Below are 27,649 nucleotides of genomic sequence, written 5' to 3'. Positions count from 1 at the left end.
AGAAGCACATGGAAAAGAAGAAGAATCAAGATCTTAAGAAATAATGTATTGCATAAGCTGGGGCTCCTTACAACAACAAAGAAGTATTAGAGACCTTGGACTTGAAATGTGTACATAGATATGCAGGTCTTTAGACTTTTATTCATTTTCATTTGTGGCGTGTCTCTTGCTTTGAATGTAGCCTTCTTGTTTCCTATACTGACGCGTCATAGAAATGGACTGGAGTTAGGCCAGTAAAGCTGTCTCTTTTGGTTTGCATCTCACAAGAATTTTATAAAAGTTTGTTTTTCTTTTGGGTTAAATATCATGCTAGATTTGTAGGTTACAAGAAGCTCAAAGAAAAAAAATTCACAAATGATCCATTTCTATTTCCCTCCCGAGAGTTTCGTTATCCGCCCAACCTTAGACTGTTGTTGGTGACACTTTCGAGCAGGTCACACGCTTCTTTCCTTCTCTCTCTGTTAGAATAGCCTTTTTTTTAATAATAATAATAATAATATTTAGTCTGTTTTGTTCAATATTTTCTCCTCCTTCTTCTTCTCTTAATATTTTTATTTAGTTTTTTAATTTATTTTTTATAAAACCGCATTTTTTTTGTGGCCAAAGAGAGACAGTTTATTGGCCAATTTCCATCCTTCTCCTACCACCTTCCATTTTTTCTTTCTTTCTATAGTCCAAACAAAAAAAAACCGAGTCCTTGAACTTTTTATAATGGTAGTAGTGGCAAGTGCCCAACAGTCTGTCGAAGTTTACACAAAGGGAACCAAGGCTTGGTTCCCGGACAAGAGAGAAGCCTGGGTTTCCACCACCTGCATATCCAACACTGTCGTGGCTGGCAAGGTCAGACTTGTCTTTCAAGGAGAAGATGAAGATGAAAAGGTAAGACCTATCTAAGAAATCCTCGCAAGAAATAACATCTGACAGAAGAGAGGTGCGCATTTCAGGAATACGTCTTTGAGGCGACGTGGGCAGATATCGAAAAGACAGCCGGATCAAAACTACCACCGCTTAGAAACCCGCCCAAGATGGAGTCAACAGATGATTTGACAAATCTGAGTTATCTAAATGAGCCTGCAGGTAAAACAGCAAAAACAATAATAATAATATTAAAAAAAAATATCGCGGTGCAGTACAGTACAGTACAGTACAGTACAGTACAGTACAGTATGATGTGGTCTAGAGTAGTGGTCAGGGTTGGTGCTAATACATGCATATATTAATACTTCTTCTCTTCTTTTTTTGTATTAAAAAAAGTAATGAACACAATCCGTACACGATACTTACAGCATCTGATATACACCTATTCTGGAATTGTGCTGATTGCCATGAATCCTTTTGACCGTGTATCCTTGTACGACCCTGACATTGTCCAGCAATACTCCGGCAGACGAAGAGGAGAGCTTGAACCCCATTTGTTCGCTATTGCCGAAGATGCGTATCGTTGCATGATTCGAGAACAAACAAACCAAACAATCGTCGTTTCAGGAGAGAGGCAAGTGATACGAAACTCGTCAAAAGGGGAACGAACAAAGTTATTAAAGAAGTGGTATGCAGTGGTGCCGGAAAGACAGTCAGTGCAAAGTATATCATGCGTTATTTTGCCATGGCCGATGATCAGGACTCCAAGGGAAAGAAGCTCAAAACCAGTGGATCAATGACAGAAGTCGAAGAGCAGATATTAGGTAACAAACAACACCAAAAAAACAACAACAACAACAACAACAAATTTTTCCCCCAGAAAAAAAAATTGCATAGATAATGATAGGTTGAATAACACCCGCTCGTTTCCATAGCTACCAATCCTATCATGGAAGCCTTCGGTAACGCCAAGACCACTCGTAACGACAACAGTTCTCGTTTCGGAAAGTATATCGAGATTCAGTTTGACACTGACGCAAATATTATTGGAGCCAAGATCAGAACCTACCTTTTGGAACGATCCAGATTGATTTTCCAGCCAGAGATAGAGAGAAACTACCATATATTTTACCAGGTAACGTGAAAAAACTATAAATCACAGTCGTAGTTATAGTCATAGGTATAGGATAGCAAAAGCAAAAGAAGTTGGTTTGATTCGTGACTTATAAATGTTGTCCTATATTATCTAGCTTTGTGTTGGTGCTCCTTCTTCAGAAAGAAAAGAGTTTGAGCTCGGTGACTACACTACCTTCCACTACCTCAATCAATCCGGCACAGGCACCGTGCCTGGGATGGATGACGCAGCAGAGTTTGAAATCACCCAAAGAGCACTCTCTACCATCGGCGTGTCTGTCAAATTGCAATGGAAGATCTTCCGACTGTTGGCTGCACTCTTACATCTTGGTAATATTGAGATCGGAGGACGTTCGGATGCTATGGTTGCAGAGACAGACCCTGCGCTTTTGACAGCCACGCGTCTGTTGGGTATCAAGACTGCTGATTTCAGAAAGTGGATCATTCGCAAACAAATCGTCACTCGGTCTGAGAAGATCGTCACGAACCTAAACCCTGCCCAGGCCTCGGTCGTTAAAGATTCGGTAGCCAAATACATCTATGCAAATCTGTTTGACTGGCTTGTCAGTGTTATCAACGAGAGTCTGTCGTGTCCTGATGATGAAAAAGTGCGCAATTTTATTGGTGTCCTCGATATCTATGGTTTTGAGCATTTCAAAAAGAACTCTTTTGAACAGTTTTGTATCAATTATGCCAACGAAAAACTTCAGCAACAGGTAAACACACACACATATATATATATATATATCAATTGGATATGTGGGTGTGGGTGTGTGGGTAATAGTTATGAAACACGAAATACAAAGAATAAGAATAAGAAAAGTCTAATTTATGCTCTATATATTTGTCTCTCAGTTCAATCAACACGTCTTCAAGCTGGAACAAGAAGAATACATCCAGGAAAAGATCAATTGGACATTTATTGAATTCAGTGACAACCAAAAGTGTATTGAACTTATCGAAGGAAAACTTGGTATTCTATCCCTTTTGGATGAGGTACGTACTAGTTTAAAAAAATTGAATTGAATGGGGGATCTTACAAAACATCGAAATAAAATGAATAGGAATCGCGTCTTCCTTCGGGTACAGATGTAGGCTTTGTTCAGAAGCTATACTCCAACTTTGACAATGTTGGCTTTAAAAAAGTCTTTAAGAAACCTCGTTTCTCAAACACTGCCTTTACCATTGCTCACTATGCCCACGATGTTGAGTATGAAGCCGAAAACTTCTTGGATAAAAACAAGGATACCGTTCCAGACGAGCATCTTGCACTCTTGCAATCCTCGGAATTTGATTATCTTCAAGAGATTATGGAAAAGGCTGCTGCAAATGCCCAGACCCACACAGTAAGTAATATACAATGCGAAAAATATAAATATAAATCTGACAATTTGTGTCGGTCAAATAATAGCCAGAGAACAATAAGCGTATGAGTATGACATCCAGAAAACCGACACTGGGCTCTATTTTCAAGGTATGTTGGATAGGAGCGATCGAGAAGAAGGAAAGAGAGAACGAATAAAATACTCACCTCAATTTCTTTCTTTGGTTAATTGTTGTTACTGTTATTTTCATCTTCATCTTCATCTTCATCTTAGCTTTCTCTCATTAACCTAATGGACACTATTGGAAACACCAATGTACATTATATCCGATGTATCAAACCAAACGAGGCAAAGGTTGCGTGGGAATTTGAGCCCAATATGGTCCTTGCTCAACTGCGAGCATGTGGTGTGCTGGAAACAATTCGTATCAGTTGCGCCGGCTATCCTACAAGATGGTCTTACGAAGAATTCGCTGATCGCTACTATGCTCTTGTGTCTTCAAAACATTGGGATCCCAAGTCACGACCTGACATCAATGAGCTGTGCTCCGTAATCTTGGCAGCATCAATCAAGGATACCGCAATGTATCAGGAGGGAATTTCAAAAATCTTTTTCCGTGCTGGTCAGGTACACACACACATAAAAAATGAAACAATCGGTGGACTTCATTCTTATATATCAAATCTCCCCCCCCCCCTTTTTTTTTTCTTTCTTCTTCTTTTAATTACGTAGCTTGCTTATCTTGAGAAACTGCGTTCTGACAGGTTCAATGAATGTGCAGTATTACTACAAAAGAATATCCGCAGATTTGTGTATCGCACACGTTATGTCCGTATGCAAGAGCTTACTGTGAAACTGCAATGTATTGCCCGAACCAAGGTTTCTGTCAAAAAGCTGCAGGCTCTCCGTGAAGAAAAAGCTGCAGTCATTCTGCAAAAGAACTGGCGCAGATATGTGGAGCGCAAGAAGTATCTTGCAAAACAACAGTTTATTCTCAAACTTCAAGCAGGTAAGAAACTTTAAAGGAAAGAAAGAAAGTGATTATATTTGAAAGAAGGAAGGAACTCACACACAAACACAATAAACCTATATATAATATCATATCATATCATATCATATCATACCATATAATTGATTCATCTCAGCTGCTCGTGGATACAATGGACGCCGCCTCTTTGTATTCTTGGAGAAGAGTCACGCTGCAGTTCAGATTCAAAAGCTTATCCGTGGATGGTAAAATATATAGAATAATTTCTTTTTTAAAGAAAATCTGGCATAAAACCCCCCCTCATGGTCACTAAAAAAAACAAAAAATTAAACTAGGTTTGCTCGCAAAAACTATAAGAAGCAGCGTGATATGGTCATCCACCTGCAGTCGTGCATTCGTCAAAGAGTTGCTCGCAAAGCTTTGGTGGCCATGGTAACAGAAGCTCGATCGGTTGTGCACTTCAAGGAAGTGTCCTATGCTCTTGAAAACAAGGTTGTAGAGCTGACTCAGACTCTGACTGCAGTAAGAGACGAAAAGAAGGCTGCCATGGACCGTTCAGTCCAGCTGGAAGCCCAGATCCGCAACTGGTCTGATAGATACGAAAAGATGGAGAGAAGAGCCAAAGGATTCGAAGAGAAGTTACAGGAACCGACTGTTCCTCAAGCTCAATGGGATACTCTTCTATCTGAGAAAGATGTACTTGCAGCAGACTACAAGAAATCACTGGATAAGATAAAGACTCAAGACAAGGAACTCGCCCAGATGCTGGAACAAAACAATACCCAAAAAGAAACTATCACAGAACTTCAGAAGGCAGTCGAAGAAGCTAACGAGCGGGCAAGCAAGCCTGCAGATGAAGCCGAAGTTGCTGAGCTGAAGAGTCAAATTGCTGCTCTCAAGACCCAACTTACACAAGTCCTCCATGCTCCGCGCAAGCAACAGCAGTCTGCTGGTGGAGCCAGAGGTCTATCCCCTGCTGGCACCAGAGGGCTTTCTCCTGCTCCCAATGCTATGCGAAATCTATCTCCCTCGCCAGCCAGAATATTGGAGACCGAAGCTCTCAAAGAGCCGCTTAACGAACGCAATCTGTCGCCTGCAAGTATACCTGTTAACCGAAGACCTCGTCGCAACAGCTCTGCAGATGTTATTCAAGCACGCCCAAAGACATCTATTGACAGTATCAGAAAAACTGAAAATCTCAATAGTAGCAAGAGTCCCCGTCCTACTTCTGTTGATCAACTTAGCACAATTCTAGGCAATAAAACCGTTACTGGTGCTATTGATGAAGAACCTGAGGAAGAGGTAAGAGTGTAAAAGTGTAGAGGTTTAATGGATGTATATATCTATGTATGTATGACTTACCAACTATTTTTTTTTGCACAAAGATTCACGGTATTCTTCGCGATGAAGACAGTCTCCAAGAAGAAATTCACGAGGGTCTTATTAAAGCCTTGAAGATGCCCCTCCCCAGTCTCCAGAACCCTCCTTCCCAAAAGGAAATATTCTTCCCTGCTCATATGATCAGTATGTGTGTTACAGAAATGTGGCGCCTGAGATATGTTCAGGAGTCAGAACGTCTTATGTTTACAGTTATGGATACTATTCAAAAACAATGCCTGGTAAGCATATCTAATATACAGCACTAAAATGTTTTTTTTTCTCTATATGCTGACTGGGAAATATTTTGAAATTATAAAAAAAATATACTAAAATACAATAATTAAATCAATTCAGAGCTTCACGGGTGAAGAAGCAGTTGTTCCTTGTGCGTTCTGGTTGACCAATGTGCATGAATTACTATCCCTTCTCTGCCAAACCCTCCAAGAGATGGAACAGGAGATGTTCCAGAACAATTCCAACGGACGCCGCTCGACTGCTTGGCAGGACTTTGAGAAGCTTGTACGATCAGTCAAGTATGAGATGCAATGCCTTGAGGATAATATTTTCCATGCCTGGATGAAGGAGCTCAAGAAACGTCTCAGCAAAATGGTTGTCCCTGCTGTTATTGAGGGACAGTCGCTTCCTGGTTTTATTACCAGCGACTCTGGTCGATTCTTTAACAAGCTTTTGACTGGTACCACACAGCCAACCTACAGCATGGATGAGCTCCTCAATTTCTTGAATAAGGTGTGGCGTACAATGAAATGTTATTACATCGAACCATCCGTGTCCACTCAGGTTTTGACCGAACTGCTTAAATTGATTGGAGTCACTGCTTTTAATGACCTGCTTATGCGGAAGAACTTTTCTTCTTGGAAGAGAGGTAAGAAAAAAAGACTCTAGAACTTTATTCCTTGATGATTTTTTTTTGGTTTCTTTATCTTTACTAACAAAATATAATGTCTCTTTGTGGGTATGTAGCTATGCAAATACAATATAATATTACACGTATTGAAGAATGGTGTAAGAGCCACGATATTCCAGAGGGAACTCTTCAACTAGAGCACTTGATGCAAACAACAAAGTTATTACAGTTCAAAAAAGTAAATGTCCGCAGTCGTTTGTTAGTAGACTTTATTGCTTACAAACGGTGGTTTTCCTTTAAAACATTACTTAGGCTTCTTTGGAAGATATCGAGAACATTTATGATGTTTGTTGGATTCTTTCTCCTACACAAATTCAAAAGCTTATTTCTCAGTATCATGTTGCTGACTATGAGGTAATTCTTAACAAACAAACAAAGAAGAATAAGAAGCTAAACTCCAAAGCGTTCTCTTGTTGTATATACTGATACTTTTTTTACTATAGAATCCCATCCGTCCAGATATACTCAAAGCTGTGGCATCTCATGTAGTTAGTGGTGATAAGAGTGATGTCCTTTTGTTGGACTCTGTTGCCATTGATGACACTACTAATCCGTTTGAGATTCCTGGCCCTCGTGAAACAAGGCCTCAGAAATACTTGCCAGCATGGGTGAGTGTCTTTTTTTTTTATTAATTTAATTTAATTGATTTGCTACTAGTATCTTTTCGGGACTCTTTTTTTTTAAAAAAAAATTAATAATTAATATTTAATATTTAATAGCTAAACCTGAAACGTCTCCGACGACTTACCATGATCACCCAAACAACTCCCACCACAACTTTGCTGGAAGCCCAGATGTAGGCTGTAGTTTATAAATACAGTACACCAATTACGATACCGATTTTACCATGTTTACAAAAATATTCCCCTCCCCCATCCCAATCCACCTTATTTTCTCTGCTATATTTTGTATAAATAATATTAATATATATATATATATATAACTCAATTCAATTCAATTCAATTCTTTCACGAATCTCTTGTTTTTTCTTTTATTTTTATATGCATGTATATAAAAAGAAAGAAAAAATTAAAGAAAACCAAAATATAAGCTACATCTAGGTTTCTTTAAAATCAGAGTCAAATTACGATGTTGCGTGATATGTAGTTGTATCTTTCCCTTTATTTTCTTCAACATTTCTCTACAAGTCAAGGAATTACTCTTGCACACATTGCATACGATGTTAATTGTGTGTCCAATTGAGATAAGCAGTAGAGAAGTAGGCAAAGCTCTTTAACAAAATTCACAATACATAGCATATGTATTTACATGAGCAAAAGTCTAGCTATCTAAACTATTATAATATAGAAGAGTTTCATAAATTTGTGTGAACGCGTCAATCTTTCTTTGCATAGAGTGTGGTTATTTCTTAATTCAGTCTCGCGAGGAACGCCAGTCTACCTTGTTTTATTTTATTCTAAAGAAGTAGAAGACATTTGAGACCCACAACTTTAATAAAACGTGAAAGTAATGCATATATTTAGTGTTTTGGGACATTTATTTTAGTCGACAAGTGCTTGCACCTCTGTCACATATTAAAATTGGAACGATACAGAGAAGATTAGCATGGCCCCTGCACAAGGATGACACTAAACTTCTGAGATGGAACGCTCTACGGAGCATATTTTTTTTTTGTTTTATTTTCAATAGGTGATTGCTCTATTTCTCCATTATATTTACAGATATCATGTTTTTATGCTAAAACCTATACTTTACCTTTAAGCTGCTCACTTTGTTTTCCACTTTTTTTTTGGTTGATATCAATTGGATATTAAATTCCATAACCATTTTAAATGGTCCCAAGAATATTGAAGCATATTTTATTTTCTTTAAAAAAATTGCTATTAAAATATACCAAGATTAAAGTCTTTTATCTTTCTTCCTATTTTGGCTTATACATAAACAATAACCCTGAGTCTATACTTTAATCATTGGGCTTGTTGTTCATGCTAACAGAACTGACCACAGTATTAAGTAATTATAACTAATATCTCCCAAAAAGGATCCAGAATATAATGGGCTTTGAGCTTTGATATTTGATTATTAAATAATGTAAGAAAAAAAAACACACATGCATAGCAAAACCAATCAAGCTTGTTTTATTTAACTATTCAGGTTTTTGTTTATTGGCTGAAACAATATATAGAAGTGGCGCTGTAAGGTGGCAGGATTGGATAGTTTACCAGTAATATATAGCAAAGATTTATGACTGGGTGAATTTGCTTTTTTATTTATTTTTATTTTAAGCCGTCAAAGCCATTTTGCATTACACACGCACACACACACACACACACACACACAAAAGAAATCTAAACACCTACTACCTCACCAGCATATTTTTCAGCCATAAAATATGTACTACCTTGACTTATTGATACTGTCGTCACACCTAATGATGAGCATACAAGTATATAATAAACTGCCATGATAATACAATAGTTTAATAGAATACTATTCAAGCAATTTGTTAGTACCAAAGCCTCGTAGCTCTTTACATTGTTTCTATTTTTACGTTACTTTAAGAAGCCTCAAATAAGAATAATGAGTATATCTACAGAAGTTTAAATCAAATGGAACCTTAATCGTCCAAAATAAATAAATACCTTTTTTTAATGAGCATCAACTTTATCTCTTATATCTTTACCTATCCTTCAAACCTATAAACCACAATATGAGATTCAATCTGATCCTTGTTCTTCTTACCCTTGCTGTCGCCTCTGTAAACGCAGGAGCTTTTTCAGAATTCTGGGATAGTTTATTTCCCAAACCGATTGCTGTCAACGATGTCATGATGTCTCACGACAGCTCTACCGGAAATTCCGCGTCAAGCTCAAATACAAACAGCACAAATGCTAGCTAATGCAAGGGTACAGGCCTCAATTCATAGCACCAAGACTAAAGATCCGTAAATCAGTACCAGGACTCCGATGTTTACTTTTATTAGAGCCTATTTTCTTTTGTATTATTTCTTCCCTTAAATGTACCACTGTAAAAAAAACCAGAAAATCTAAATAGTACCAATAAAAATACTTGTTTTATTCTATTATGTAATTGTTTTGGTATTTCTGTCTTTTCTATCATAAAAGAGATATATATATATGAAAAAAAATCAAAAATCAAAAATCATACAATTCAATTTTATATATAATCAACCTTTATCCTTTATTTTTCTAAGAATTAAATTTATGGCTTTGGATAATAATTATATTTCAAAATGGTACATAAATATCTGCCAGACGTAGCGTGCTAGATATAAACGTGCTTGATTCAGACTACATAAGAAGAAAGTTTATAAAATGATAACAATACGTTAGTAAATTCCCGGAAACTCGCAGATCATACCTCAAATGGCTTAAATACGTCTTTCCAAAGAAAACCAGGGATTTCATCGTGATTCATTTTCATGATTGTGTCCTCATTTGACTCCAATAATGCCAGCATACAATACGGAAGTATCCAAGGTCCTTCAATTAGAAGCAAGTCAATTGTATTTTCGATCAGATAAGCTGGACCTTGTAGCCCAAAGAGACTCTTAAAACCGTGACTGATGTATACAGAAGGACGTATATCTCCACTCAGCATATAATTGTACATATTAGGGAGCTTAGCAGCCATCAGAAAGTCAAAATATTCAAGAAAAGGTGAATAACCATCCGTTGATGGAAAAAAGAGCGACCGAAAATCCATCATGTCAGACCTAGAACTTAGTAAAATAGTCAAAAGTCTAAAAGCTTGGGCTTCATTCATCTGTAATATACATCATATTAGAGAAACTTTATGCTACACATAAACACTACCTTTATATATAGATAGCTACTTACTCGAGTTAAAAGAGATCCAGCAATGTATTTTAAATTGGGACAACAGCCAACCCTTTTGTCATATAAAGAATAGGCTTTCAAGACTCTAAAAAGTTTTTCTTTTCGTCGTTTCGTCCGAAAATGAGGTTGAAGTGCAGACATGTTACAAATCCCATGTCTCAATATTCCTTCGTAATCTAGCTTTCCACGTATTAAATTTGGGTACAATGAAACGGCGTTGTTTTTTATACAACCAAATCTATCGCGTAATTTGGTACGCAAAATTGAGGTGCGGCCTAGTATGAGCTGGTATCGGTATTCAGCCGGGTTTTCGAATACATTTGATTCAATAATACATTCTTCCATTGTAAAAATTGGGGGAGCTAAATCATTTTTTCTGACAAGTATTAGATAATAAATCAATTAGCTTATACACAAAAAGAAACCTGTGTATATTAATACCTTTTATGAATACAAGTCAATAGAAAACAAGCTCCAAAAGTGCAAACAATGGATAGTCCACTCCATGAAAACACGGCCAAGATATTGCGACTATTTTTTTGAGGGAATAAAAGATATACATTAAGTGTGCATACCTGGTAAGAAACTAAAATAAAGGCTCCAAAAAATACCTAGCTGCATATATCCACATGCTGTTTAATGCGTTAAAACATGGAATACTTGGTTGGAACGAGTCTATTACAGATGGAGCTATTATATATTAAAGATTGGTACCAGAGAAAGATTGACTTATATATATACCAGAATGAGACAAAGCAGTATTAAATGTATTGTCATTAAGAGTATGGGATATATTGTAAGAGCTGTATGAAGGGGAAGACATATGAAAAACTGCCAGAGCTTTTATTCCAAAAGATATAGAAGCCAATTCATACTTGTACATGGCTAGAAAAATTAAAACTATAAAGCAAATTTATGCTCTTGTTAAATTTCGATAACCTGTATATTTATTTTATACGAATAGCTTAATCTATGCTCGTACACAGTGTTGTGTAAATATATGGATAAAGAGACAAAATCCATCAGAATTTAATTTTATTGGTGCTTTATATTTATTTTACTTGTCTGGTTTAGCAGTATATATATTATATATATATGCTTGACAAAGAAATATTTACAAGGTTAATCAACAGACATAATCTATGGAGATTGTATTACTCTTTTAGACAAAGGGGGGGGGGGGGGGGTTTATTGAGAAAAAGACATATAGTTTCTTGTATGTACGGGTTGATAACACTAGAGATAATGTAATGAGCTATTGGTAGAAAGAGAAAAAGCATTGTATTTTATAAAATAAAATAAAATAAAAAGTGAGAATATTATACTGAAACATAATAATGAATTGCTGCTAAACATAAAGGAAAATATCAGCATTAAGATTTATTGTCTGTTTTTCGCTATTCTTCTTTTTTCATTTGTTATATTTTACACCATAGTTGGATGCTAAATTACTATAACCTTACTTCAAATACAACAATTAGGTGTATTGTCAGTACTAGCACACACACACATACACGATATCTCACGGCAACAAAAAAAAACAATGCATTTTTAGGGCAAACGGAAAATTTCCAGACTGGATCAGATCCAAGCGGTAATGCTATATATTACACACAAGACATGGCTGTGGATGGTGGGAGTCTGCTAATACAGCAGAGAAGAAAAATCGATGAGGCGAGAAAGGCACTATATATGAAGAAGCTATTTTTTTTTACAAGCAGGCGGTTGCGGGTCAGATTTATGAAGAAATGTTATCCAATCTGTGGTTGGCATTGCCTGAGAAGCATGCATGTAATTTTGTTGCAGCTATTGTGATCCATTGAATGAAGAATGTTGTAATATTTGAGATGGATGCGGTGAATGAGCGGCTTTCTTCAGATAATGGTCTACGTAATATTCTAACATCTCGGCTGCCAGCTCTAACAAATTCATGAAACGATAATTAATGTTAATAGGCTGGCTTTGTTTAAATTCCCAAGACGGGGACCAACCACTTACCATGCACTTGCCCAATATCCACATCTACATCTTTCCACCGTCTTTCTGCGATCTCCTCCCCAGAAAGATGGGCAGAGATCAAAAGAGCAGCGGCAGCAATGACCTTTGGTCGATAAAGTACACAAATTGGAGAACCGAGACTGAAGAGATTGTCTTCTGTTGGCCAATAATTCCGCACACATTATATACCAATTACCTCTGAAATAACAAGATCCAAGCTCTGCGAACACATGCATCGGGAACTAAGGTTCTACCTGGTGAGATATTCCATTTCTCTCCAAAGATACAAACACACACACACACAAAACATCTTCATACCATTCAATTGGGTCTGTAAGTTCAGCAGATTAGTATGTGGGTGTTCCACGGAGAGATCAAAGCAAAGAGTTTTCAGCAGAATAGTTTCATAATGCAACATTGTGTCCTTCCATTTGATAAAATCCTAAGAGTTTATAAACGCAAACATTGATGTCATCAGTTGGATGATGCATTTCATTTTATTCCTTTCTCTTTATCTTCCCTTTTTTTTCTCATCTTAACTCTCTATCTTTCAAGGTTTTTCTTACTAACCTTTGAGTTCTCATCTAGCATAAGCCTATCGTTCTTTTGAGCCTTTTGGGCACACGCATTAACAAAATCTCTTAGACGACGCGCATTCTCTTCAACTTTTGTGGCCACAAAAAGACTTGTTGCTGCAATATCCTGTTGGGATGTTTTTTTTTATGTCAATCAACCTCATCTCTTCCCATCGAGAGATGAGCTTACATAGACATGGAAGCGTCTCATAGACTGCCGCATGAAGAATCGATGGAAGAATGTGGTTGCTGTTACCAAGACAAGTTGTGGACTATTCACAACCCGATACGAAATAATACGAATCCGTTACAGGTGGAGCACAGGTATATAGACAAAAGAATAACAACATGATCCCCTCTAATAGGTGGACTTACAGATTAAGCTTTGCTCCAACAGCAAGCAAGTAATGGCACCCTTTTGTACGGTCCATTTGCTCCTGTTCGAAAGAAAGTCCGTCTATTATACTAGGCGTATCGAGAAGCTCCTCTTTGGTAAAAAACCACTGGGTAGCAAATAAGTCAGGATGATAAGTTCAAAGTCAAAAAATGACCTGGCGATCATCCAGCGATGAACGATCTACAACTCTGAATCTTGCCTGATCAATCATTACTTCCGGTTTGGTTGATGAGGGGGAGTTTTTTTCCCGCTGAATCTGTGCATGTAGCGTCGCAGAAATTCCTGTCGCTTTTGAAAGTCACTATTTGCACCTGCTCTGATGCGTCACAGCTGAGATAACGACTAATTTAACGTAGTTTCATGAATCCTTGAAATATATATATATGCACATCTTTCATGTGTTTAAGCTGTGATAATTAAAAATATATTAAAGATTTATTATAAATGTACATATACATATATGTGAAAGAAGAGGAGTAAAATGGGATACAAGAAGAAGTAGGATTATTCTTGTTGTATCCTGCAAAAAAGGCGACGTCACTATTTTCTTTATTGAATTTATGGTATAAAAAATCATATAATATGAATGCAAACATGCATGTATATGCGCCTATACTATTTTATATTTATTTATTTTTAAAAAAAATATTACTAAAAAAAGAGTGTGGGCAGTAAAGAGATGAATTGCTATCATTTGCTGTGGCCTAAGAAAGAGTCGTACAGATAAATCACAGGCTGTACAAAACATACAGTCGATCCAACAGTTTGATAACCTAAAGATGGCGATGATTTTTTTAGACACTTTGTGAACACCTTGTTGAGAATAAAATAATAATAATTCATTCTTACGTTGATTATGTATTGACTTTCATTATACACTTCTTTTCCTTTCTTTCTTAGCCACTAGTTTAATAGTGCAAAATGAATCACAGACCGTGACTGCAGCTAGATTCTTTAGTTTGGCAGGAGAATAAGCTTAGAGTGTAAATATAAGCGCCATATTGATATGCTGTGTGTTACCTGGAACGGAAGGCGCTGTGTTTCCCCGGGACCCATTGTGTATGGTAATTAAATACCCGCCCAGTCTTAAGACTAATGCTGATGATTTTTTGGCAACCATCAGCCTTACCAAGTCATCTTCTTATGTCTCAAGGACGTCAGTAATTATAGTGTACATCATAAGCTCAAGTTCACCTTGGTTATAAATTCTACGTCACAGCCAGTTTCCCAGTGGATGTCCAACTCCGCCTCTCTCCGCTCACGCTCCCTTTTGATCCTCCAAACTCTAAAGTCGTTGTTTCTTTCTGCTGTCTTTATTATTATTTCTCTGATCGCCCTCCGTCGCATCTCGCTTTCTAGCCAAAGACCCAACCTAAAGACAAGATCGCTTTTTCCAGACAAAGAATTCGCGCAACATCACCCATAGAGAATAGAGTATAATCCACTCCACACAGGATGGCAAGTCCCACCGCATCACAGGCAGTACAAGTATACACAAAAGGAACCAAAGCCTGGTTCACAGACGAAAAGGAAGCATGGGTATCAGCAACATGTATATCTGCCAGCACTTCTGGAGACAAAGTTCGTCTTGTCTTTGAGGATGACAATGACCAAAAGGTACATTTGCAATTGCGGAGCTCTCTCACCTGCCATCTCCGCCCATGTCTTCGATAGTCTTCTAACTTGTCTATTCAGGAACATATATTCGAAGCTACCATGAAAGATATAGAAAACGATAATGGATCAAAGCTTCCACCCTTACGAAATCCTCCAAGAATGGAGTATACTGATGATCTCACAAATCTCAGTTACCTCAATGAACCTTCTGGTAGGACAATATCATTACTTTATATTTGATATGGTACTGACGGTCATACCCAGTTCTCAATACGATCCGTACGCGCTACATCCAGCATCTCATCTACACATATTCTGGAATTGTGCTGATTGCAATGAATCCTTTTGACCGTGTTGCTCTCTATGATCCAGACATCGTACAGCAATATTCTGGTAGACGACGTGGTGAATTAGAACCGCATTTGTTTGCAATTGCAGAAGACGCCTATAGATGCATGATAAGGGAACAGACGAATCAGACAATTGTTGTGTCAGGAGAGAGGTAATACTATTTCAACCAACTTTCGTTTAGCAATTAACTGACAGGGGACATGTAATTTAGTGGTGCTGGTAAGACAGTGAGTGCAAAGTATATTATGCGTTACTTTGCCACTGCAGACGATCAGGAATCGGTGGGAAAGAAGAAAAAGGTGGATGGTGGAATGACTGAGGTTGAAGAGCAGATCTTGGGTAATATATGATTGTGTATACTTGGGAATAAGTAAACAAAAAGTGGTACTGACTATATAACTTTGCCTTATACCTTAGCTACCAATCCCATCATGGAAGCTTTTGGTAACGCCAAAACTACTCGTAACGACAACAGTTCTCGGTTTGGAAAGTATATGGAGATTCAATTCGATGAAGGGGCCAACATCATTGGAGCCAAGATCAGAACATATCTTTTAGAACGCTCCAGACTGATTTTCCAACCAGAAATTGAAAGAAACTACCACATATTTTATCAGGTAAGACAAGCTGAGTTGTATTCTCTTTGATGTATTTGCTTTAATACAGGAGAAAAATTCCTTTTAGCTTTGTGCCGGTGCTCCCTCTTCTGAAAAGAAGGAACTTGATCTGGGTGATTATAGTAGATATCATTATCTCAACCAAAGTGGAAGTGGAACTGTTCCGGGTGTAGATGATGCTGCCGAGTTTGAGGTGACCCAGAGAGCACTGTCAACTGTTGGTTTATCGGTCCAATTACAGTGGAAGATTTTTCGTATATTGGCTGCTCTTCTTCATATTGGTAATATTCAGATCACTGGACGTGGAGATGCCATGCTTTCCGACAGTGACGCCGCCCTCTTAACCGCAACCCGCCTCTTGGGCATAAGTACAGCCGAATTCAGAAAGTGGATTGTTCGCAAGCAAATCGTCACTCGCTCAGAGAAGATTGTAACTAACCTAAACCCAACTCAAGCAAATGTGGTAAAGGACTCTGTTGCAAAATACATTTATGCAAACTTGTTTGAATGGCTCGTGTGTGTTACAAACGAAAGCTTGTCTTGCCCAGACATGTCTAGAGTTACAAACTTTATTGGTGTTCTCGATATCTATGGTTTTGAGCACTTTAAAAAGAATTCCTTTGAGCAGTTTTGTATTAATTATGCAAACGAAAAGCTCCAACAACAGGTAGGACTTAAATTTAGTGAAGATAGAAGTGCAGAAATTAAACTCTTATCTAATATTATTTATTAGTTCAACCAACACGTATTTAAACTTGAGCAAGAAGAGTATGTTCGTGAAAAGATCAACTGGACATTTATCGACTTCAGCGACAACCAAAAGTGTATTGAGCTCATTGAGGCGAAGCTTGGTATCTTGTCTCTTCTTGATGAGGTATATATATTTATATATATTAAAAAATGTTATATACATATTTGCACTTTTTAAACTTCTAGGGGGCTTTTTTTTTTTAGGAATCTCGTCTTCCTTCTGGATCCGATCAAGGATTTATTCAAAAATTGTACTCTAACTTTGACAATCCAAACTTCAAAAACCACTTTAAAAAACCTCGGTTCTCCAATAGCGCCTTCACCATTGCTCATTATGCCCACGATGTACAGTACGAAGCCGAGAATTTCTTGGATAAAAACAAAGATTCAGTTCCGGACGAACATCTTGCACTTTTACAAGACTCTGAGTTTGAATTTCTGACAGATGTTCTTGACAAAGCAGCAGCAAACAACCCAGTACCAACGGTAGGATAGTTGATTTTAAATACGTGATTTTTTGACTAACAGTAAAAATATACCATTAGCCAGAGAACAACAAGCGTATGAGTATGGTGGTCAGGAAGCCTACACTTGGCTCAATCTTCAAAGTAAGAAAGAAACAATACAAATATTTTATATAACGATTGTTTAATTTCTAAAAAAAATCATTGTGAATTTCATAGCTTTCTCTTATCAACCTTATGGATACTATTGGTCATACAAATGTACATTATATTCGTTGTATCAAACCTAACGAAGCCAAGGTTTCTTGGGGTTTTGAACCAAATATGGTTCTCTCTCAGTTGCGTGCATGTGGTGTACTAGAAACCATTCGCATCAGTTGTGCTGGTTATCCCTCTCGCTGGACATTTGAAGAGTTTGCCGACCGCTACTACGCGCTAGTGTCTTCCAAAGATTGGGATCCAAAGCTGAAACCCGATATCAGAGAGCTCTGCACTACAATTTTAAATAATTCAATCAAGGAAGAAGATAAATATCAAATTGGTACAACAAAAATCTTTTTCCGTGCTGGACAAGTAAGTTAAACTGGTGACTTTAGTATAAATATATTGGTTAACATGTATTATATTTTCATTTAGCTTGCATACCTTGAGAAGCTTCGATCCGACAAATTCACTGCATGTGCTATCCTCCTTCAGAAGAATATGCGTCGTTTTATTTACCACACTCGTTATGTTCGTATGCGCGACCTGGCTTTGAGGTTACAGTGTGTTACTCGGCGCTTGGTTGCAGCTGGTAAAATGCAAGCTCTTCGAGAAGAACATGCAGCTGTTACTATTCAAAAGAACTGGCGAAGATATTCAGCCCGCAAGGAATATCTGTCTAAGCAGCAAGCTGTACTTAAAATCCAAACAGGTACACTACACATACACATCTTTGTGGTAAAACGTAGCTAATAACAATTTACATTAGCTGCTCGTGGATATATTGCTCGTCGTAACTTCTCTTCTGTAAGAGAGACCAATGCGGCCATTCAGATTCAACGTGTTGCAAGAGGATGGTACGTATATAGAAAGTCATTATTGGAGCTATCTATTGATCATAAATACCCTATTAGGATTGCACGCAAGCATTACAGATCACAGAGAGAGCGTGTAGTTTACTTGCAATCGTGTGTTCGTCGACGTGTGGCGCGCAAGAAGTTGCTGAAATTGAAGCACGAGGCTCGATCAGTAAATCATTTACAAGAAGTGTCATATAAGCTGGAAAGCAAGGTCGTCGAGCTGACTCAAGGCATGACTGCACTAAGAGATGAGAAAAAGAGCATGTCAGAAAAGTCGAACCAGTTGGAATCTCAGATAAGACTGTGGAAAGAAAAGCACGAGAAAGTGGAAAGAAAAGCCAAGGCATTGGAAGTCAAATTACTTGAGCCCACCGTTCCACAAGCACAATGGGAGGCTCTTCAGACTGAGAAAGATACTCTGTTTAGCGAACATCGTAGCGTTCTAGAGAAAGTCAAGTCCCAGAACCGCGAGATCACAATCCTGACAGAGCAACTCAATGTACAAAAAGAGGAGAATGCGCGACTCCAAAAAGAAGTAGACCTGGCAAAAGAACAGAGCATCAATGCTGCCGATGAAGCCGAAGTAGCAGAGTTTAAGAGCCAGATCGTTGCACTCAAGTCACAACTCGCTCAAGTAATGAATACGCCTCGCAGACAGCAATCAGTCTCAAATATCCGAAGCTTGTCTCCCACAAATAATGGAATTCGCAGCATGTCACCTTCACCAGTCAGACAGCTCGAATCGAAGGATAAAAAGGGCCAGGTTCCAGAACCACGTAGCCAATCCCCGGCGGGTGTACCTATCAACCGAAAGATTCGACGCAATAGTGCTGCAGATGCTATTGACCATCGACCAAAAACATCGATCGACAATATTCGTAAGGCCGAACTACTTACCAAAAACCCTCGTCCTACGTCTATCGGTCCTTTCAGTGGAATCATGAGTGGTATGACAAGTGATGCGGAAGAAGATTTATCGGAAGAGGTGAGTTACATGATAGATCTACTTAAGATTAGAAATGAATTGACTTTGTCCAATATTTAGATTGGAAAAATCCTTAAAGATGAAGATAGTCTTCAAGAGGAAATTCTTGAGGGACTCATAAAGGCATTGAAGATGCCTTTACCTAGTCTGCAAAACCCACCTTCCCAGAAAGAAATATTCTTCCCAGCTCACACCATCGGTCTGTGTGTTACTCAAATGTGGCAGCTTGGCTACATTGGGGAGTCAGAACGTCTCTTATTTACCGTTATGGACACAATCCAAAAACAGTGTTTGGTAAAACAATGCTTGATCTAATTCTAGATATTCTCAGTCTCACAAAAAAAATACATTTTAGAGCTTCACTGGAGACGAGTCTGTAGTACCATGCGCTTTTTGGCTAACAAATGTTCATGAGCTAGTATCTCTCATCTGCATTGCTGAAGCTGACATGGAGCAAGAGATGCTTGATAATAGCACAAACGGACGTCGACCTGTGGGATGGCATGAATTTGAGAAGCTGGCAACAACTGTCAAATTTGAGATGCAATGTCTTGAGGATAATATCTTCCACACATGGATGAAAGAAATGAAGAAACGCCTTAGCAAAATGGTAGTCCCGGCTGTTGTAGAAGGACAGTCCCTTCCTGGATTCATCACTAGCGACTCTGGAAGATTTTTCAACAAAATCTTGGCAGGAACAGCAAAGCCAACCTATAGCATGGATGATCTTTTCAACTTCTTGAACAAGATCTGGCGCACAATGAAGTGTTATTACATTGAACAAAGTATCGCTACTCAAGTATTGACTGAAATTCTCAAACTTCTTGGTGTAACTGCATTCAACGATCTTTTGATGAGAAAGAACTTCTGTTCATGGAAGCGAGGTAAGACAAATAAAAGTATAAAATATAGCAGGGAACTAACTTACATCACAGCCATGCAAATCCAATACAACCTTACTCGCATTGAGGAATGGTGCAAGAGCCATGACATACCAGAGGGAACCCTTCAATTGGAACACTTGATGCAATGTACAAAACTACTGCAATTCAAAAAGGTAAATTGTTATTTTTTTCTAAAAGCAATTAGGAGGCTAATACTAATATGCATAATATAGGCTACCTTGGAAGACATTGAGAATATCTATGATGTATGCTGGGTACTTTCGCCTACACAAATCCAGAAATTAATCTCACAATACCATGTGGCAGACTATGAGGTGAGTTATTACAAGAGATTGAATTGTGGGCTGTATTGTTCATTATTATTGTTATTATTACTTTGAAAATAGACACCAATAAAACCTGAAATTCTCAAGGCGGTAGCATCTCATGTCAGTGGTGACAAGAGTGATGTATTACTACTAGATCCTGTCATGATTGATGATATGACCAACCCATTCGAGATACCAGTCGTCCGAGAGATCGTACCTCAGTGCTATATGCCTTCATGGGTACGTATTTAAAGTATTTGTATAACTCTGTTAACTGACATGCCTATGCATTTATTTCCATTAGTTAAACCTGAAGCGGCTCCGACGTTTGATTACAATTGCTTCCCAGAATGATAGAACTGATAACTTCCAAGCACAGCAAACAAGCTATACTCAATAGCTGTGTTAAACTTCCCTTACCCTTCGTTTTTGTAACATACACTTTAAACTATTTTTTTAAAATTTAATACTACTTCCCTTTACGGTAATGAAAAGAAAAAAAGAAGGCTCGAAAACATGCGTTTCTTTGCCAGCCTTCATTTGAGATAAGGTTGAATTGAGAAACTATAACTTTTTACCAATAGTGTGTCGTAAACATAGATATTTGACTGATGTCAAGCTAAAAGTGATACAATTAGGCGGGGTTAGTGTCTTGAATGTGGTACATTGAAAAGTATTGAATGCATTTTTATTGATATTTAAATTTAAGCAAAACTGGTACTGATACTCGTGCCTGGCAAGCAGCTGAGTGAAGAAGATGGAGTTGCGCTAATAAAGTACCCAGTCTTTATTGGCTGTTGCCTTAATTCGTCCTTCCTTATTGTATTATTCACACTTGATGATGTTCTCAACTATTTTAATTCACAATATTTCACTGACAATTAATATCCTCGTCTCTCTTTCTCTTTCCATTTATTTTTATTTGTCTGGCTTTCTAGAATATCAATGCCACTTATATAATTCTAAGGATCATATTATTTATTTTCCCTTTAATATCATCCATTTGATCCTTTTTGTCTATATATATATATATATACATACATACATACATATATTAAAATAACAGCTATGCTTTACAGAATCCTCGCCTTAGCATTCGTCCTCTTTCACCTCACCTTTGTCTACGCCGAAAATGTCGCTCCAATCGTTACTCAACTCAATGACACGGACAGTTATATCGTCGTCTTTAAACCTAAAGTCTCGAAATCAGCAATTAGAAGCCATATACAACGTGCCCAGCAACATTTAGTACTTAGTGATGTACTAGTCAACAGCACAGACGCACTAAACAGTACCGGAAAGGCCGGAAAAATGCACAAATCAGTCCAGACCCTTGGATATTCAGCTATTGGTGAATTCCGATGGTACGCTGGCCGGTTCGAGTCCCAGCCATTCGAAGATTTAATGACAAGCTCTATTACTCTTCGCCAGCAAAACACGGGTACAAAAGAAGATGACGAAGAGTCCGACGTAGTGCACTACTGGGCAAAGGATGTTCAATTTTCGCTTCAGGAATTTGTTCAACTTAATGTACCAAATTGGGTATGTTTTCATTAAACGAGTATTTCATAAGCTGACATTTATTCCTAGGGACTTGACCGAGTTGACCAACGACTTGGAACTAATGGTCAATATAGACTTCCTACAACACAGGTAAAGTATTAAATTATTGTTACAAAACTGAGCCATTTAACTTATTTACTTAATAATTTTAGGGAGAAGGAGCTACGGTTTATATACTTGATACTGGTATTCTTGCAAACCACAATGACTTCAAGGGGCGTGTAACTATCGGAGCAACGATTGTTGGAGATGTCGACGACCCAACAGATACAAACGGTCACGGAACTTTTGTAGCCGGTGTATGCTGTGGAACAACATATGGTGTTGCCAAGAAAGCTAGTATCGTCTCTGTCAAGACACTTGATGATGAAGGCAACGGTCGTTTGTCAGATTTGTTAAAGGGCATAGAATGGGTCCTTCAACAGCATTTACTTTCTAACAGTACCAAGAGCATCGTAAAGTAAGTCCTATTTTAAACTTTAAACAATAGCTAATATCTTTTCTGGCTTTATATATCTAGTTTATCACTTGGTGCAATGCGAAGCCAAGCAACAAACGATGCTGTAGAACAAGCTATTGCCATGGGTCTGCATTTTACAATCGCAGGTAAAGTTTTGTTTTTTATGTATATAAATCCCTTGTATTTTCAGAATTTAACCAAGCAATTGTTTATTTAGCTGGAAACTATGGTGAAGATGCTTGTTTATATTCTCCAGGTTCTGCTAGAGGTGCAATAACCGTGGGTGCCATCGACGAAGATGATTCTGTTTCATACTATTCCAATTTTGGCAAATGTGTTGACATGTAAGAAAGTTATTGTATAGCAAGTCAATTCCATGTGTATTTAAGTATATATATTCTTTTTCACCAGATTTGCTCCAGGAACAAATATTCGATCGACATGGAATACTGGCGTACAGGATACGCATGTTCTTACTGGAACTTCAATGGCAGCACCATGTACGATACTTCTATATATATATCAAGCTTGCTTTCTTTAATATCTTATCAACATTTTTGCACTTTCTAGTTGTTGCTGGTGCTATGGCATTACATCTTTCTCAGAAAGACTATTCACCGGAATCGCTTGCTAACCACATCAAACACACATCAAGTTTGATCACCCAAGACTTCAAGATTATTAACGACCCAGATAACTTTAACGAAAACAAAACAGTTCTAGACAACTCAACCTACGATGGTTACCGTGCCCAGGAAGTCGAAAAATATACTAAAGACGTAACCCTTGTAAACATTCTGTATACCCATCCTGACGACGGCAAAAAATTGTGGATTCTTGCACAAGAGATGAACGGCAGTTCTTCATTTTCTCCGTTTACACTAACCTTATTATTATTTACTGCTGCTTCAATAGCACTTATATTCTAAACACGCACTTTAACTTATTAAATACAACTTAATTATACACCTTGAGTAATAAAATCTCACTACCCTTTTTAGACTATGAGTAGCGTTGCACATATCAGCCTGAAGGGATAATTCTGTTGCAGAAAATCGATGATTACTTCGTAACCCACAAAGGGTTAGCCAAGACATTGTTGTTTTCTTTCGTCGATCTACAAATACATTTGTGGGAATTAGATAATATTGAATACGGGTTATAAACAATACACACGCAAGCACAAACACACATATATATTTGTATAGAATTCGAAAAAAAGCACAATGACGATGCATTATTATACTTCCTTGGCATCAAATAGAAGTCTTTGCTATTTTAACACAAGGAAGAATACTTTTTGTGGCAATGCCCTCTTTAGGTTTAGATATGAGCAGAATATATAAACACAGAAATAATGTTTAAATAAGGATCTTGTCTTTTAAGCGTAAACAATTAAGGAAAATATATAGTGATGGGTTTTCAGCTAGACATGCAGCCTGTACACTTTTCGTACAACAGCCGGCCCAGTAGTTCTTTAAAGAAGTTTACTACCTGCGGTATTTTTTTTCTCTTAGATCTGCCTTCAAACTTATCATCCGGAACCCAGGAGAAATTTAGACATAACCAGCGAAATCAAGCTATTATAATATACTCCACGACTTAAAAAAAAAGGCAAAATAGAAAAAGAAACCTTATAAATATTGGCTCAGGAAAGTATTACAATTACACAAGCAGCCCATATAATTTATATATATATATTATAGTAGCCACACAAATATGTTGAGTAGCAAGATGGCCTCTGTCTACAGTCTGTTCGAGAACAAAAAAGACATATACAGACTTGTTTGGATTGATATTTGTATCACAATGTACGACACGAAACAAAAATCTATTCTTATAACAAGCTGAAACATATTGACAGACTTCTTGGCAGGTATAAGTGATGTGGAAGATAAAGAACTTGAGAGAAAAAGTTATCCTATAGCGTGTTTAAATCCCAGTCTTACTCATGCTTCCATATGATATCATATATTATATATCATTCATATATATCACCGCAAATTACCAGGTTGGCTTCTACACAAGAAGTAGTTTTTGTGATGATGGCATAATAATGCCCAAAAATAATCATTACGGTTTTTTTTGACTTTGTTTTCGGACCTTTTCTAAAAAGAATTCGGACCGTCTTTTTCGGACATTTTAACTTTTAATCTCAGATGTTTATGAAAGGAAATTAAGACTATTTCTTTTTTTTATTGGATAATAGAGCCGTTAATTTTAAATTATTTCCTACTAAGTTTGGAAAGACTCTTTCCACTCTCAATTGGTTACTTTACCGGAAAAGCTGATCACTTTTTTTTTTGAAGTTCATTCGGCCAACCTGGTTACTTCTTTAGAATCCAATTGATCGTCTTTTCAAAGTTAAATTGGCCACTTTTGAATGATCGTTTTGATTGGACTTGGTAGTAATGAGAGCCATTGAACTTGAGAAAGCAACTGATTCAATTTCAAAGAAGTAACTGCTTGAGAGTGGAACGACTGTGCAGTAACTTTGTGTTTAAAAATACAAAACATAGAAGTTTTTAAAGCACCTGTGATTCGTAGTTACTCTTTCAAAGGTGAATGTTTCAGCATAAATTCCAAAGAGCAATATACAAGAAGCCTAATAATACACTCCGACAAGATAAAAGAGCGTAAATTCCCTGGAAATACACCCTTCTTTTGACCTCACTTCATTTACTTTTCTTAAAGCTCAATCACATGTCATTAAGAAATAAAAGCCAAAAGTCCCTCAAATAGCCGTGAGGCATCAGAGTTTGAACACGAATGTTTTCTTTGGCTCTATAAAACCAACAATACCTCCCCAACCTCGATTACAAACCGCTTGAACATCCCTTAGGCAACAATCAATAGTACCATCAGTCGTTAGAAAACTATTTGAACATCTAAATTAAAAGCCCAGCCCTGAACTCGATTGAGCACGCTAGTCATGTTCTAGAAGGGATCGTGATTTTTGAAAGCACCATAGGCATTCTCCAAAATATTCATCGGAATCACCACTCGTTCCCCATAGGTTAAGGGTTTGAACGTAACTTTTTATCCAGCATATACTAAGCTTTTACTTAAAATATAAAGGGCAGCAAGAGAGGTTTGAAGGTTAAAATTGGAAATCTGAAAACCACCTAATCTGCCAACATAGAGGAAACTACAGCTGTCTCCGTTGTAAATTTTGTGCAGATATGACAATTGACTCCACGTTACAGGTTACGCACTGAATTTATTATAATAATAGCCTCAAGAAGCATATTAATGGAGCCTACTTGTTTGAAAGCTAAATATTCCAATATTACTCAAAGTGTTATTTTGCAAACAAGTTTTGGAGTCTCCTTGTTGAAAAAGGTTTCAGAAACACAAGTATTATACCTCACTTGTACATTAATTTATTATAATATATGCATTCGTTGGTCTTGTTCATTCCTTTTTGAACGGGTGACACTATGTCTAGCTTCGTAAGCATTATGGGAATTAGCATGAAGATGGACTTTCGTTTTGTTGCTTCTCGTATAAACAAGCCACTGTACGATAATGAGTATGGCGAATTCGCTAAACTTGCTTCCGAGCCAAAATTCTTTAAAGATAAAAATTAAGGCTGTTGTTGCCGTGAAAGCTTTTCTCAATTCGTTAGTTAGCAAGAACCCATTTATTAACTTTCAAAATGTTCATATTCATGTTCCTTATGTGATTGTGGTCGGATATGTGATGCAATTGTGTTCTTTGTCTTTGATCCTCTAGAGAAAATGGATATCACAAGAAAGTTAATGGCGTTCGCCAGCGTACGGACCAAGTTATTCAAGAATTACAAACTTAGCTACCAATCTATTTTATATGGCAATTTTTTGTACGTCATTTTCACTTTGTTCCAAAGGTGTAACTTTTATGAGAATTATGAGAATTATGAGAATTGCGAAATTGTTTCTGTAAATCCATTTTATTGTGGGACAAGAATCTATCGCTAAAATTTGTATGTCCATATATAGTGATTTATCGTAAAGTAGTACACCTATAACTGTTTAGGAAAGAAGTTACACACAAAGTCTCTGGTGGTGATGCCCAGGACCGATATTTAAGTTCCCAGCTCCTTTTTGTGTAAGAGACAGTGTTTTCATTGCACATTATTTACCAACTCCTATCGAATATAAATAGACCAACCTTGGTTGCTCCCTCTCTTAATCTTTACTTCCTTTATCTACACATCAGAAATGAACACCAAAATCTTTATCGCTTTCCTTGCCGCCCTTTGTTTGTTTGCCCTCGTCAGTGCACAGAGCTCTTCTGATGATGTTCAGGTACAGGCTGCTGATGCCAGCGGTTTCTCAGGAACTCCTACAAGCGCCGTTGCCCAGTCTACCGGTGCTGTCGATGCCATCTTAAGCTCTCTCCAAGACAAGGCCTCCGCTCTTGCCGGTAGTGCTTCTGCCGCGGTTTCCAGTGCACCTTCCTCCGCATCTTCTGCCGCTAGTGCTCAAACCTCGCCTGCTGCCAGCTCCGGAAGTTCTCTGGTTTCCGATTTATTCAATGGTTCTATTTTCCAGAGCGCCACCTTTGCCACATTGTTTGTCGCTAGTTTCATGCTGGTGCTTGCCTAAAAACTGTACATTTCTTCTTGTTTATTTTCTTTTATATACCACAATTTTTACTTGTCTTTCCTGACGTGTATAGCTTAATAAAGCCATAATGTTAATATCAAAACACCAAAAAAATTGTTTGCGAGAAATCCATTTAGCTTTCATACATATAAGAGGTGAGGTAGACTGTGTGTGTCTTTGTATGTGTGTACCTGTTAAACGATCAAGGTTGGTCTTACAAGCTATCGCATGTAACCCCAGAAAAAGCCCACTGTTGTACTCTTACAAACCCGTTATTATTGGATATCAAGACAGGATACCTTTGTTTCACCACCGCAACTCTTCCGATTATTCTCGGCATACATCTTGTTATAGAAGTCAAAACAATTACCAAGCCCAATGTATTTACAAATAAAAGCAAAAGTAGTGATTTAGCTCGAGATTTCTAGGATCTTATACTTTATAAGAATTTACTTGTAAAGGAGCTTTGTGTGTGTGTATGTTTATTCGAAAGTTAAAGGCTCTATTCCAAGCAATCAGTATGAAAGTCATGAACCCACGATCCAGACTCAACTGAATTTCGATGCCGACAATCGACA

The 27,649-nt window shown here is 37.6% G+C and overlaps 9 protein-coding genes across 9 annotated transcripts; 7 read left to right on the top strand and 2 right to left on the bottom strand.

The window, feature by feature from the left end:
* Nucleotides 1-711: 711 nt before the first annotated feature.
* Nucleotides 712-7,556, top strand: PHYBLDRAFT_185687 (hypothetical protein; the record flags this gene model as incomplete). Its single annotated transcript, XM_018439122.1, has 19 exons — nt 712-879; nt 930-1,077; nt 1,255-1,531; nt 1,555-1,682; nt 1,794-1,993; nt 2,109-2,708; nt 2,848-2,988; nt 3,057-3,338; nt 3,404-3,466; nt 3,591-3,944; nt 4,050-4,326; nt 4,463-4,550; nt 4,641-5,607; nt 5,691-5,924; nt 6,040-6,568; nt 6,667-6,788; nt 6,863-6,964; nt 7,054-7,218; nt 7,330-7,556. The coding sequence occupies 19 exons, from the start codon at nt 712-714 to the stop codon at nt 7,408-7,410; spliced, it is 4,926 nt and encodes a 1,641-aa protein (XP_018295986.1). The 3' UTR covers nt 7,411-7,556.
* Nucleotides 7,557-9,281: 1,725 nt separating this feature from the next.
* Nucleotides 9,282-9,519, top strand: PHYBLDRAFT_141805 (hypothetical protein; the record flags this gene model as incomplete). Its single annotated transcript, XM_018430675.1, has 2 exons — nt 9,282-9,433; nt 9,498-9,519. The coding sequence occupies 2 exons, from the start codon at nt 9,282-9,284 to the stop codon at nt 9,517-9,519; spliced, it is 174 nt and encodes a 57-aa protein (XP_018295985.1).
* Nucleotides 9,520-9,819: 300 nt separating this feature from the next.
* On the bottom strand, nt 9,820-10,776 carry PHYBLDRAFT_141804 (hypothetical protein; the record flags this gene model as incomplete). Its single annotated transcript, XM_018430674.1, has 3 exons — nt 9,820-9,882; nt 9,953-10,357; nt 10,432-10,776. The coding sequence occupies 3 exons, from the start codon at nt 10,774-10,776 to the stop codon at nt 9,820-9,822; spliced, it is 813 nt and encodes a 270-aa protein (XP_018295984.1).
* A 1,393-nt stretch (nt 10,777-12,169) lies between these two features.
* Nucleotides 12,170-13,612, bottom strand: PHYBLDRAFT_164821 (cyclin; the record flags this gene model as incomplete). The annotated part of the gene is made up of 8 exons (XM_018435083.1): nt 12,170-12,348; nt 12,430-12,569; nt 12,626-12,704; nt 12,748-12,871; nt 13,000-13,131; nt 13,195-13,276; nt 13,380-13,507; nt 13,556-13,612. The coding sequence occupies 8 exons, from the start codon at nt 13,610-13,612 to the stop codon at nt 12,170-12,172; spliced, it is 921 nt and encodes a 306-aa protein (XP_018295983.1).
* A 932-nt stretch (nt 13,613-14,544) lies between these two features.
* Nucleotides 14,545-14,827, top strand: PHYBLDRAFT_141802 (hypothetical protein; the record flags this gene model as incomplete). The annotated part of the gene is made up of 2 exons (XM_018430673.1): nt 14,545-14,557; nt 14,625-14,827. 2 exons carry the CDS (start codon nt 14,545-14,547, stop codon nt 14,825-14,827), a joined length of 216 nt encoding a protein of 71 aa, XP_018295982.1.
* Nucleotides 14,828-14,856: 29 nt separating this feature from the next.
* Nucleotides 14,857-20,711, top strand: PHYBLDRAFT_154650 (hypothetical protein; the record flags this gene model as incomplete). The annotated part of the gene is made up of 18 exons (XM_018433345.1): nt 14,857-15,018; nt 15,097-15,229; nt 15,283-15,520; nt 15,581-15,708; nt 15,787-15,986; nt 16,054-16,653; nt 16,720-16,860; nt 16,941-17,222; nt 17,282-17,344; nt 17,420-17,773; nt 17,837-18,113; nt 18,171-18,258; nt 18,316-19,246; nt 19,307-19,540; nt 19,602-20,130; nt 20,182-20,303; nt 20,364-20,465; nt 20,538-20,711. The coding sequence occupies 18 exons, from the start codon at nt 14,857-14,859 to the stop codon at nt 20,709-20,711; spliced, it is 4,758 nt and encodes a 1,585-aa protein (XP_018295981.1).
* A 1,463-nt stretch (nt 20,712-22,174) lies between these two features.
* Nucleotides 22,175-23,023, top strand: PHYBLDRAFT_108531 (hypothetical protein; the record flags this gene model as incomplete). The annotated part of the gene is made up of 4 exons (XM_018428053.1): nt 22,175-22,482; nt 22,543-22,628; nt 22,700-22,826; nt 22,894-23,023. Coding segments are annotated over 4 exons (651 nt in total), but the record flags the coding sequence as incomplete, so codon positions are not given.
* A 2,899-nt stretch (nt 23,024-25,922) lies between these two features.
* On the top strand, nt 25,923-26,293 carry PHYBLDRAFT_141799 (hypothetical protein; the record flags this gene model as incomplete). The annotated part of the gene is made up of 2 exons (XM_018430672.1): nt 25,923-26,014; nt 26,218-26,293. The coding sequence occupies 2 exons, from the start codon at nt 25,923-25,925 to the stop codon at nt 26,291-26,293; spliced, it is 168 nt and encodes a 55-aa protein (XP_018295979.1).
* Nucleotides 26,294-26,596: 303 nt separating this feature from the next.
* PHYBLDRAFT_79190 (hypothetical protein) lies at nt 26,597-27,202 on the top strand. The gene has a single exon (XM_018443441.1). The coding sequence runs from the start codon at nt 26,685-26,687 to the stop codon at nt 27,069-27,071; it is 387 nt and encodes a 128-aa protein (XP_018295978.1). The 5' UTR covers nt 26,597-26,684; the 3' UTR covers nt 27,072-27,202.
* The last annotated feature ends 447 nt before the right edge of the window (nt 27,203-27,649 follow it).

This window comes from Phycomyces blakesleeanus (genome assembly GCF_001638985.1).
Source record: "Phycomyces blakesleeanus NRRL 1555(-) unplaced genomic scaffold PHYBLscaffold_4, whole genome shotgun sequence".
Lineage (NCBI taxonomy): Eukaryota > Fungi > Mucoromycota > Mucoromycetes > Mucorales > Phycomycetaceae > Phycomyces > Phycomyces blakesleeanus.
This window is presented reverse-complemented; position numbering and strand designations above follow the sequence as displayed.

What these genes read in the sequence shown, in the direction of transcription:
- PHYBLDRAFT_79190 (XM_018443441.1), top strand. Translation starts at nt 26,685, where the DNA reads ATGAACACCAAAATCTTTATCGCTTTCCTTGCCGCCCTTTGTTTGTTT.